Consider the following 13,158-nt stretch of genomic DNA (forward strand, 5'->3'; position numbering starts at 1 on the left):
CTGTGCTCTTCTGCGCCTTGCTGTCCAGGACTGTATAGGGTGCAGTGATGCGGTGTCTTTATTTCTTGCCTGTTTATGCAATGCCAGTCCCTGTATGCCCGCTGTCTACCGCGCTGCTGTACTTTTCAAGGTGTGTGCATGCGTGCTCAGTCACTTCACTCGTGTCTGACTCTTTGAGACCCCGTGGACTGTAGCCCGCCAAGCTCCTCTGTCCGTGGGATTCTCCAGGCAAGAATACTGGAGTGGGTTGCCATGCCCTCCTCCAGGGGATCTTCCAACCCAGGGATCGAACCTGGGTCTCCTGCATTGCAGGTGGACTCTTTACCACTGAGTTACCAGGGAAGCCCCACATTTCATGGTACTATACTGTAAAGATTAAAAGTGTTCTCTTTATTTTTTGGGTTTGTTTCTTACACACTATTTGTGTGAAACATATTATAAACCTATTACAGTACAGTACAATACAGCCAATTGTGTTAGTCAGGGGCCTCAGCTAACTTTGTAGACTGTTGTTCAGTCGCTCAGTCAAGTCTGACTCTTTGCAACCCCAGGGACTGCCGCATGCCAGGCCTCCCTGTCCTTCAGGATCTCCCAGAGCTTGCTCAAAGTCATGTCCATTGAGTCAGTGATGCCATCCAGCCACTTTATCCTGTGTCACCCACTTCTCCTCCTGCCTTCAGTCTTTCTCAGAATCAGGGTCTTTTCCAGTGAGTTGGAGCTTCGCATCAGGTGGCCAAAGGATTGCCGCTTCAACCTCAGCATCAGTCCTTCCAGTGAATATTCAGGACTGACTTCCTTTAGAATTGACTGGTTGGATCTCCCTGCAGTCCAAGGGACTCTCAGGAGTCTTCTCCAACACCACAATGCAAAAGCATCAATTCTTTGGTGCTCAGCCTCCTTTATGGTCCAACTCTCACATGCATACATGAATACTGGAAAAACCACAGCTTTGACTTTGGACGTAGTCCAACTTTGTTGGACTTATGAACAAACTGGACTTATAAATGTACTCTCAGAACGGAACTCATTTGTATACAGGAGATTTGCTGTATAACTAGGCTTTTTGGAATCTGGTAAGCAAGACCTCAGGTTCTGAGGAACTCTATCTCCAGTAGTCGTGAAAATCATACTAAGGACTCAGTAAATCTAGTCTAATCTCTTGATCGAAATGAACAGGGCTTTGTCCGAGTACTGTCTGTGCTCTGCACTACCCCGCCTGCTCCTAACTCTTTCCAGGCTGCTGTGCCTCCCTCTTCTGCCTCTACCGATTTCCCACCTGCTCTGGCGCCTCTGTACGTGTCACCAATCACCTTCTGCAACTAGGAAGCTGAGTTTGGGGAGTGTGTCTTCCAGTTTGTAGCCAACCTCCAAGATTGTTTTTCTCATCCTTACCCCTACGATAATTTCATCATTGCAACAAGGAAAAAACCTTGAAAGTTCATCTCATTTTTGTCTTCATGTCTATAGGCCAAAAAAAGCTCCTAAACTCTTCATTCAGATTAGGATTGGGTCACAGGCCCAGAACCTGAATCAGATGTGATGTGGATTAGGGAACATTTTACTGAAAGATGGCAGTAGAAGTCCAGTAGTCATTGCAACCTTGAATTCTTTGGAAACTGAAAAGCCTGTGTTGTTGGAAGAAGTGCTCAGTTATGTCTGACTCCTCGAAAGCCTGTGGCTGTAGCCCACCGGGCTCCTCTGTCCATGGAATTTTCCAGGCAAGCATACTGGAGTGAGTTGCTACTTCCTCCTCTAGGGGATCTTCCCGATGTGGGCAATCAACCTGCATCTCCTGCGTCTCCTGGATTTCAGAGGGCTTCTTTATCGGTGAGCCACTGGGGAAGCCAGATGTAAGGAGATTTTGTTAGCAGTGAGCATGGCCAGTGTGTTGCCTCCATAGCTGTGACATGTGGCCGAGAAAGCTTGTTTGCAGTTATGTTCAAATAAAGTAAGGATAGAAATTAAAATTAAATGATAGAATCAATCATATGATGATGCTTTAGTGAAAACATTCACGCCTAGTGTTTTAATAGTGTAGCTGTTTCGTGTGTGTAATGATCTGTTGGTATGTTTCCCCTTTACATTCTGAAACTAAAGTCACACTCTTAATTTTACAGCTTCGCAAGTCTGTTTTCAGCATCAGAGCAAGGAATCTTCTAGAAAAGGAGACCGCAGTCACGAAAATCTTAAGGTAACACCATTGAACATTGATACACAATTAAACCCAAGTAGGATTATATGAAACAAAAAAAGCTGTTTTTTTAAGTAATGAACTAATTTTCTGAGTATTCATATGTACTTCCTGTAGAAAGTAGGTTTGAGTAACTGTGTGCTTAGAAATAATGTCAAACACATCATTGATGTCTTGAAAAAGTGATATTTTACTAGCTCATTTGGTCATTTTCTCTTTCATGCACTTAAACATAAATTTTAAGTATGAACATTGATGAAAATAATTTCTTCTTACAAGTATTATGCTTTCTGTAATGTCTAAAGCACAAATCACAATCTAAGGGGAAAAAGGTAAAAGGGAAAGCTTTCTGTATTTTTAATTTGAGTCACAAAACCCAAAATTTGTATGCTTTGTCATTCGAGAAGAACTCTGCCCAAAGTGTGAAATGAGTGGTTGACTTCTGCTCTTGTTGTTACTTACCATCTCTGGGAAGAGGGTTATGATCTCAAGAAACTGTAGCTGCCTCTATTTTATTCATGTGAGTTATGCGCAAACCAAAGAATTCTGGTCTTTAAAAATATGTTCCATATATTAACTAATTTATTTTGCTTTGTCTTGGGATCCCTCTGTGTCCTACCGGTGGGATTCCATTAATAAGATGGGACTGGAAATATGGAGTATTATTGTCTAAAAAAATCCTTAAAAAAATAAGTTAACTTATATATGTCTGCTGCATGCTTAGTTCCCCAGTTGTGTCCAACTCTTCTCGACTCCATGGACTGGAGCCTGGTCTGTAGCCCCCCAGGCTTCTCCGTCCATGGGACTTTCCAGGCAAGAGTACTGGAGTGGGTTGCCATTCCCTCCTCCAGGGGATCTTCCCAACCAGGGTATCGAACTTGCATCTCCTGTGTCTCCTGAATTATAGCAGGTTCTTTATTCCCTGAGCCATCAGGGAAGACCTGACTTATTTATAGTACCTGTTAAACATTCACTTTATGTTCACCTATATATGAACACAAATCACAAAATTAGATCATAATTCATGAGGAGGGCAATGCTCGGGGTTGGGAATAAGAAAGAGGTAAATGCTTTTGAACTGTGGTGCTGGAGAGACTCTTGAGAGGCCCTTGGACTGCAAGGAGATCCGACCAGTCCATCCTAAAGGAGATCAATCCTGGGTGTTCATTGGAAGGACTGATGCTAAAGCTGAAACTCCAATACTTTGGCCACCTCATGCGAAGAGTTGACTCACTGGAAAAGAGTCTGATGCTGGGAGGGATTGGGGGCAGGAGGAGACGGGGACGACAGAGAATGAGATGGCTGGATGGCATCACCGACTCTATGGACATGAGTTTGAGTGAACTCCGAGAGTCGGTGATGGACAGGGAGGCCTGGCGTGCTGCAGTTCATGGGGTCACAGAGAGTCGGACATGACTGAGCGGCTGAACTGAACTGAACAAACCTTTACATGTCCTCTGCCTTTAATGCCCTTTCTACCATCTGTGGCTCAACAGTTCAGTCATCAGCTATTGAGATGGAGTTTGCATTTCTGTTATTTCATTTACCTTCTTGATTTGGGAGTGATTTTGAGAAGAGGGAAAATGAATGGTGACTCTGAGCTGCCATCTTTACTGCATAAATCTATTGTATTCTATGTCTTTTGAATTTTTAACCTCCCTGGGGGCTCAGATGGTAAAGAATCGGCCTGGGATGCAGGAGACCTGATCTCAAATCCCCTGGGTCAGGACAATCCCCTTGGAGAAGGGAATGGCTACCCGCTCCAGTATTCTTGCCTGGGGATTTCCATGGACAGAGGAGTCACAAAGAATTGGACACAACTGAGCAACTAACATTTTCACTTTCATGTATTACCTTTCAAAAATAAATATAACTGATTTTTAGTAACAGCGTTCTTAAAATGTTTAGGATTGGTGGACCCAGCTGGGCAGTGTCTTGGCCGGAGTCTAAATGAGAACCAATTAGAACCAATCTGAACCAATTAGAGTCTTAATGAGAACCAGTGAGAACCAGTCTGGAACAGTGTGTCCAGTTGATGACCTGTTTTCTAGAGAAAGAAAATGGTCCTTTAGTCTGTAGTTCAGATGAGTGGATTTTTGGAAAGTTCTTGAAGCTAACAATGAAATTACTTATTGGTTATGGCCTTAAGTTCCTGGACATTCATTTTCCTGGAATGAATATTCAAGTCCTTTGATGGAGGGGTCTTGGTTCTTAGTACTGATATTGAAGCTGTGGAATTACCAGGGTTCTCACTTCTCAGGGGACCCACATTTTCAAACATCCGTCTTCTGTTTGAAACAGGATCTGAGTTATTCTGGCAAAGAGCATGCTGTATACCTCCCTATGAACAGGAAATTCAAGTCCACATAGTAAAAAGACTTTCAGAGAGAGGTTAGAGTGTTGAATCAGTGATGGGGTCACCAGTGATTTCTACATATTGTAATCTGCATATAATTCTATATAATATAATCATCTTTCAGCTGTATTTTTCTACTTATTATTTTTTTGAAATTAATGTGTGCTTTGAAAATTGAAATGAACTTCTGGGTATGTATAGGAGCACTTTGATGAGAAACAAAATTAGGGCCTTTTAACAGAACTTGAGATCGCTGTCAAAAGCTTAAATGCAGGTGGTTCTCTTGGCACCAATGCGCCAGACTTACCTGGAGAGTCTTGTGAGAAAGAGGATGGTTAAAATTATATTATAAAATTATAAAATCGAAGGTTGCTATTAAATTCACTCTTGTTTTGACTTTGTCTACGCTGTTCGGCTTCACTAGAGAAAGCTTTCTTCAAAAGGCAGTGACCTTTATACCACATCAGATGAAATCAAAACACCAAGTGGTGTGCTTTCAATAGCATCACCCCCTCTCCTAATTCGAGCCCTGAAATTGAGCAAAAACACATTATCATTCCTGTGAGGCTGAATGCATCAAGAAATGTCAGAATAAAATAATTAAGCATGTTCCATTATTTTAGAAAGTTCCATCCTTTTGCAGTTCACCATCAGTATCTCTTTAGCTAGGGACGGAATGTTTATAACCTCTCTGAGTGCCCAGTATGGAATGATTTTTATAATGTGATATTTGGATCTATGACATAATGCTACTTACTGTTTAAAAACTAAATATATTAATGACTTATTGGATCAGTTTTTCTCATCACTTTTTCTAAAGTTTATTCCCTAAATTGTTCCTACACTGAAGTAATGGACATTTTAATATAACAAAACAATATATCAAAACTGAGTGGTTTCTCTATATATATATATATTTTTTTTTTTCAATCTTTTGGCCACACCACATAGCATATGGGGTCTAAGTTCCCTGTCCAGGGATCGAACCTGCACCCTCTGCATTTTGACCTCATAGGATTACCTGAGTGTGTGTATCAAGTACTTACTCAGCAGCCCTGTATCCAAAGTAAGTAAGAATTCTGGCTCCATGACTTCATGGATTTCTGACATTGGGCAAGTTGCTTATGTCTCTGCACCTCTGTTTTCTCAACTCTTAAATGAGGTCTGTAAATTTATAGCCCGTGACTTAATAGGAGAGGGTTAAACAAGTTGGTATCTGTAGGTGATTTTCCATTTTGGCAACAAGTTAGGGGAGACCCATGTTTGCCCCTGAGGGACAAGCAACTGACAGCTACCTTTCAAAGCTGACCCTCCAGGGCTTGCTGCGGAATGTCCTCTGTTGTCAAGCAGAGGCCAGATCTGAGGAGCATAAAATGCTTTTGACACACCAGTGTACCCTTTTTCCAGGTTGATCCCAAAGTTCTTGCTTACCCAGCTAGAAGCAGTGTACTGCTACAGCTCGGTTGAGAAACTTCCCCGTTGTCTCAGTCAGGAGAGAATCCACCTGCAATGCAGGAGATCTGGGTTCGATACCTGGGTCAGGAAGATCCCGTAGAGAAGGGAATGGCAATCCACTCCAGTATTCTTGCCTGGGAAATCCTATGGACAGAGGAGCCTGGCAGACCACAGTCCATGGGGTCGCAAGAGTCGTACATGACTTAGGGACTAAGCCACTACCACTGCCAAGCTTTGCTAGACTGGCTAACATCTTCAGGGTATAATCAGATCATTTGTTTAATTCATTTGCTGGATGCTTATTGTTGGATATAGTTGTGAACTAACAGCAGATTTCTCAGCCCAGGTTAGCATCCCCAGTAGCCTATGGGAACTCCTGGACATGGAGAACTGTGATCTTTGTAATGCCCAAAGGGAGGCCTTGAAAGTCTCCCTTCTGCTTGGATGGGCCAGGGAATAAAACAGTCCTGTCTCAGAAGTGGGACAGCTACAGAGGCATTGGCAGGAACCTTAGTCAAACAGGTAGAGACCAGCATCCCGCAGAGAGGTTTGGGGGTGGCCACAGGTGTTGGTGACAGTATACAACCTTGACGTACTCCTTTTCCTATTTGGAACCAGTCTGTTGTTCCATGTCCAGTTCTGACTGTTGCTTCCTGACCTGCATACAGGTTTCTCAAGAGGCAGGTCAGGTGGTCTGGTATTCCCATCTCTTTCAGAATGTTCCACAGTTTATTGTGATCCACACAGTCAAAGGCTTTGGCATAGTCAATGAAGAAGAAATAGATGTTTTTCTGGAACTCTCTTCCTTTCTCCATGATCCAGCAGCTGTTGGCAATTTGATCTCTGGTTCCTCTGCCTTTTCTAAAACCTGCTTGAACATCTGGAAGTTCACGGTTCACATATTGCTGAAGCCTGGCTTAGAGAGTTTTGAGCATGACTTTACTAGCATGTGAGTTGACTCACTGGAAAAGACTCTGATGCTGGGAAAGGTTGGGGGCGGGAGGAGAAGGGGATGACAGAGAATGAGATGGCTGGATGGCATCACCGACTCTATGGACATGAGTTTGAGTGAACTCTGGGAGTTGGTGATGGACAGGGAGGCCTGGCGTGCTGTGATTCATGGGGTTGCAGAGAGTCGGACACAACTGAGCGACTGAACTGAACTGAGATGAGAGCAATTGTGCGGTAGTTTGAGCATTCTTTGGCATTGCCTGTCTTTGGGATTGGAATGAAGACTGACCTTTTCCAGTCCTGTGGCCAAAGTGGAGCCTGATGGGCTCAGCAGCTGGAACAGTGATGGTGAGCAAGATTTAGTCAAGAGCGTTGGTTCAGAGGGGCTGGTGCTCAGGGCAAGGGAGCAGCTGAACAGAAGGTGTGACTGCCCACATGGGCTCCACGGGCAGGCCAGGGACCACTGGGGCTGGGACATGCATGTCGTCTTCTGCAGGGGTTGTAATTCCTGCCTGGAACCTTCTGTGTGCACTTAGCATTGGCGGTCCGTGACTTCAGGATGGTTGAGGGCTTAGCTGGGGTAGGTCCTTCCTGGGCCGTGGGCTCGGTAAGGTATTTCTCTTGATCCACTGGCATCTCTGAGGGTCTTGTTCTCCCAGCTCTTTCTCCCCAAGGGAGATGAACTGACATCTGGACTCTTCCCTAGGATGTGAGCATCTAAGTCTTATTCCCCTGGAAGGGGTGGCAAACCTGATTTTGAACCGATGGAGGAGATCATGGAATTTTCTAGAGGAAGAAATTCAAATTAAATCCCGAAGATTCCCTCCAGAGTCCACCTGTCCCTGTGCACTTCGCTAGCTGTGAGAGCAGGGGAGTTTGAGCAGAGGGCAAGGAGCCTCTTCATCCTCACCCTGCCTTGCCTTGTCTAGACTGGGGCTGCCAGTTCTCTGAGCAGATTCGCGGGGAGTCTGAGAGCGCTTCGCAATGCAGAGCATGATTTCTTAGTCCCTCGGCTTTTTCCCATGGAACACATTCTCCTTTACAAATTATTGTTTCGTCTGTTAGCCCAGGAGTCAGCAACTTCTGGGTAAGGTCACGGGAGTTCTGTGCAGCTCCATGCCCTGGGCACGGCTCACAGGGCCTGCACAGCATCCCGAGAGGATGCGAGGACCTTGCACACCCCAGAACCCGGGGCCAGACTTGCCGGAGCTCAGTGAGATGCGCTTCAGCCCCTGGCGGGTGCGGTGCACCAAGAAGACCCCACAGATGAGAGGAAGCAGGCTGAGACTGGTCAGGCTGCCAGCACCACAGCAAATTTTTATAACCGTCATCAGCAAGAACAACCTGAAGTTTTAAGGAAAGAGAGTATGGGGCACTAGTCCACCCTTTATTAATTAAATTATTACTATCTGATTTATTAAATAGATGTATTAATATATTGACTATGTTTAGAAATACATTTAGCATGACTCTAATAGTATTGCCATTACATAGCAATCAAATATTTCATGTCAGTATTAAATACTATTGTAAATATTTATCTGTGGTTTTGTTAAGTCTGCCTAACCGTTGCCTTTCCTTATGAAGATTTTCCTGGTACTTAAAAAACTTGTAGACTGGTTGGAAGACCCTTTGGAGTAAATGGGTGGAAATTAGCTGCATTCAGAGAACAATAAGCTAAGGCAATCAGATATGTGGGAGACTTCCCTGGTGGTCCAATAGTTAAGACTCCACGCTTCCACTTCAGGGGCTTGGGTTCAATCCCTGGTAGGGGAATTTCTGCATACCATATGGTGCAGCCAGAAAAAATAGTTAATTTAAAAAAAGAATCCGTGGGTGAATGCATTTGAATAAAACATAAAATAGTGAAAATTTCAAGGAGGCAAAATATAACTTAATTGAAACAGTATATTCTTGTTTGGTTTGCTTTTACCAACTAAACATTCTTTCCTTGATGCTGCTGCTGCTAAGTCGCTTCAGTCGTGTCCGACTCTGTGCGATCCCATAGACGGCAGCCCACCAGGCTCCCTCGTCCCTGGGATTCTCCAGGCAAGAACACTGGAGTGGGTTGCCATTTCCTTCTCCAGTGCATGAAAGTGAAAAGTGAAAGTGAAGTCGCTCAGTCGTGTCCGACTCTTGGCGACCCCATGGACTGCAGCCCACCAGGCTCCTTCGCCCATGGGATTTTCCAGGCAAGAGTACTAGAGTGGGGTGCAATCTCCTTCTCCCCTTCCCTTGAACTTTGGAAACTGTTTTATTGGGATATAATTAACATATATATTAGTTTCAGATGTACAGCATAGTGATTCCAGGGGGGTTGTATATACTATGAAATGACCACCACAAAGAAGTCTAGGTAACATCCATCACCTTACGCAGTAAAATGATATATTCTATTTTTCTAGGTAGTACCTGATTTGTAGTAATCAAAATATATTTCACTGACATAGTATATGATTGGTAGATTACTTTCAGATAAGCCCCCAAAGTGATTGTATTAATACTATGGATTAGGAGAGCTACTATTAAATTTTACCTAACAGAGGTGGGAGGATATTTTGACTAGGTTTATCTTTTACTGTTTTATCACTGTTGGGTAAAGTAGTAAGTAATAGAGGAAGATGCATATCTCTAGAAAAATCAGTTTGAATGGTTTATGCAACCTTTGGCAGATTTCGTTTTTGTTATTAAAAAGCTCAGCCTTTGCATAGCAGTTGACATTTTTCTGAATCCTCAGCAGGGTTCACCGCACAGTGAGTGGTACAGGGTTTCAGATAGTTTATTTGCTGAATTTCGATAGATGCACTAAAGGCATGGATTTCTCAAGAGGTCATTTTCCTTCTTACGTATGGTACCTGTGTACGATAAGACTTAAGGCTTCTTTCATTTTTCAATCTTAAACAGTGAGCTTCTGGTTTTCGGTGTATTTACATGTCTGCGTACGAAAACATTTTCTTGAAAAACACAAGATCGGAAGGAACTGATTCTCTGTGGCTGTTGAAGAGCCGTCCTGAGGACTGGGCTGAATCACGAAGGAGCTGGATATTCAGTACAATATGAACTATAAACCTGTAAACGCAGCTCTTCTCTCATTGCGGGAGGCCAGGAGAGAGGAACTCACCGTTAGCTTTAGCGTTGTTGAGGCAGGCGAGAGTCCTCCCCAGGAGGCACTCACCTTTCTCTTCCCGAGCTCTGCAGCCATGCTTTACATCATTACCCTGAAGGACTGTCTCTCTATTCTGTCTTGCTGTTGGTGGTGGTCTTCAGCCCCTCAGTCGTGTCCGCCTGTTTACGACCCCGTGGACTGCAGCACGCCAGGCTTCCTTGTGATGTCCTTCACCGTCTCCCAGAGTTTGTTCAAACTCATCTCCATTGAGTCAGTGATGCCATCCAACCATCTCATTCTCTGCTGCCCCCTTCTCCTCCTGCCCTCAATCTTTCCCAGCATCGGGGTCTTTTCCAGCAAGTCTCTTGATGTGACTATCTTACATTAACCACATCTGATAATACTTTACAAGGTGACCCTAAAATTCAATGTTCTGCGAAGTCACATTGCCATGCCTTTATATGGTAATGACGTTTAATACCGGACACTTAATACCATGTAATCTAACTTCTCTATAATGGATGAAAATAATTTGAAGACTTACAGGCCTCTGTCTTTCATTATAGAACGTATAGACTTTTCCTATCCCATGTCCGGGAACATTAAGAAAGAAGGTGTGGAGACAGCGAAGAAAGAAACCGAGGACCCCTGCTACTGTTTCTATAAACAACTCGTGGTGTTTAAAGGCTAATAAAGCCCCAAGATCTCTCTTAGAAACCTCATCTTTGGGCCAGTCTTAAAATATTTTAGATGGAGACATGTCAAGAAAAATAGAGACAATTTCTTAAGACACAGTTCTCTCCCCTCGACCTCCATAAGATTTTATATAAATATATGGCTGTCATATAAGGGGTAATTGAAATTCCACAGCACAAAGACAAGCCAGAGAAGGAGGGGAAAGTCAGTCTTTCATATGTTTTTTTCAAAGGCTTGGCAAGAAACCAGGGGTAATATTTTTGCAACTGGGAGTGCGTGTTTGCTGAAGAATATTCCCACGTTTGAGTCGTCATCAGGGGTCCTAGTCTTGTTTTACTTTCAAAGGTAGAGAGGGCGGAACGCTAACCCCGGCTGGGAGAAGGAGCATGCCCCACTGTCCTTCTCCTCCAGGGAGCAGGGATAAAGGGATTACAGATGCCTGCATAATGCAGAATTTCCTCACTCAGACAAGACAAAAGGCTTCATTATTTTTCACCAGACCCATGAAGGCTTGGGCCTTCCAGTTCCAGAAGCCAGGCAAGCTGACCAAGTGTTCTGTTTTGTTTTTAATTTTAAGCCCACAAAACGGAGTTTCTAAGAACCCGGACTTCAAGTACTTGCCATTATGAAGGGATAAAGGAAAATACTGAAGACCTTCATGTCACAACTCTTAGGGTCTCCCCCACCCTCCCCAGACAAGCCAGACTGTCCCTAGAGATCACAGTGTGTGTCTTCAACACCTGAACATTGTCTTCCTTCCATGAGACCAGAAAGCATCTAAATCCTTATGAAAAATGTAAAGTGGAAAAATAGAATTGAAATGAATCTTCGAGAACTTTTCCTTCGGACTAGGTTTTTTCCTGAGTAACTTTAACAATGGATGCATCTTATTTCTTGTTGGTAAAAGAATACCAGTCTCAAATTCCTCCCTTATTTACTATTTTGGTGTGGCCGTAGAGTGCTGTAAGACATGATATTCAGTGACATTTTTCCCAGTGACGGTTTGCAAGTTTCTCTTAATGACTTTCTCATAGAATATAGATAAAGATTTATAAGCTTCCTACTTGCAAGGAACACTGTCTGATTTTTATTCCCATCTCAGGGTCTTCTCTATTATAGACATGCAGCGTGTTTCTTGCATGGTGTAGTATTCAAGTGAAAGTGAAGTCGCTTAGTCGTGTCCGACTCTCTGTGACCCCATGGACTGTAGCCTATGAGGCTCCTCCATCCGTGGGATTTTCCAGGCAAGAATACTGGAGTGGGTTGCCATTTCCTTCTCCAGGAGATCTTCCCAACCCAGGGATCGAACCCGGGTCTCCTGCATTGCAGGCAGACGCTTTACCATCTCAGCTACCAAGGAAGCCCAGTGAATTAAAAAAGAGTAAAAGTAAATGAATAAAAAATAAAAAGTAGTATTCTAACTTGAGATCAAATTAAGATTATTTAATGTCCCCTTTCAAAAGCACAGTTCAAACACATGCTGTTTTGTTTGTGATTATTTCCATGCTTCGTGAGCATAAAAGGATCAAAAACGAAATGAAAATATTTTATCTTTGCAGATGTCAAGGTTCGTTCATTTAACAAATGTTTGTTGAGCACCTACTGTGTACAAGGTGGAGTAATCGGTGACCAGCCGGGGTGTCTTGGAGCTCTCTGGAGCCCGGCATATGTGAGGATCCGCGGGACCACAGAAAACGGTGTGGAAAGCGAGGTCCCCGCGGGTGAAAGGTGGGGCCCGGAGACGCTGTTGGAGGCAGACCCTACAGGACTTTGCAAGTCAAGCTGAGCTCTGGGTCTTCATCTTTCTCTGAGGAGCGATAGGACGTTGAGGATTTTAAGGCAGTGATGATAATGATATTCATTACCTATTGCTGTGTTGCAAACTACTCCACAATTAGTGATTTCAACAGCACGTGGGTAAACTCACAACTTTTGTCCAGAAGCTGGGCATGTGCTTTCTGCCATGTATCAGTATGAATCAGCCACAGGTAGGCGTGTATCTCCTTCCACTTGAAACCAATACAGTATTGTAAAGCAATCATCCTTCAATTAAAAATAAATAAAAATTAAAAAGTTAGGCATGGCTTCACGGGGTCTCTGGCTCTGGGTCTCTCACAAAGCTGCAGGCGTTTTGAGGGGAATGGGAAGAATCCCCTTCCTAGCTCGCTTGCACAGTTGTTAAGAAGCTTGTGTGCCTCCTGGGCTGTTGGCAGGAGCCCCCCATCTCTTAGGAAGGAGGTCTTTCCTTAGAGCAGCTCCCAGCATGCTGCCTTCTTCCTCGAGCAAGTGAGAGACTGCAGAAGCTGGAACCACAGTGTCCGGTGGCCTCTTCCATCCCTTCTGCCTTCTCTTCATTAAAAGCAAGTCTCTTAAGTCCTGCCTACACTCAAGGGGCTACACAAA

The 13,158-nt window shown here is 43.8% G+C and overlaps 1 protein-coding gene across 2 annotated transcripts in view; it reads left to right on the forward strand.

Annotated features, from left to right (window-relative positions):
• The window catches only part of NALCN (sodium leak channel, non-selective), a 270,915-nt gene that overhangs the window by 198,246 nt on the left and 59,511 nt on the right, over nt 1-13,158 (forward strand). For both annotated transcript variants that reach the window (XM_055426858.2, XM_088842841.1), the window contains one exon: nt 2,118-2,191. In XM_055426858.2, coding sequence (XP_055282833.1) covers nt 2,118-2,191 — 74 coding nt within the window. The remainder of the gene's footprint in view (nt 1-2,117; nt 2,192-13,158) is intronic.

Source organism: Moschus berezovskii, chromosome 13 (genome assembly GCF_049115385.1).
Source record: "Moschus berezovskii isolate FMDL1 chromosome 13, NW_MosBer_1.0, whole genome shotgun sequence".
In the NCBI taxonomy this organism is placed as follows: Eukaryota; Metazoa; Chordata; class Mammalia; order Artiodactyla; family Moschidae; genus Moschus; species Moschus berezovskii.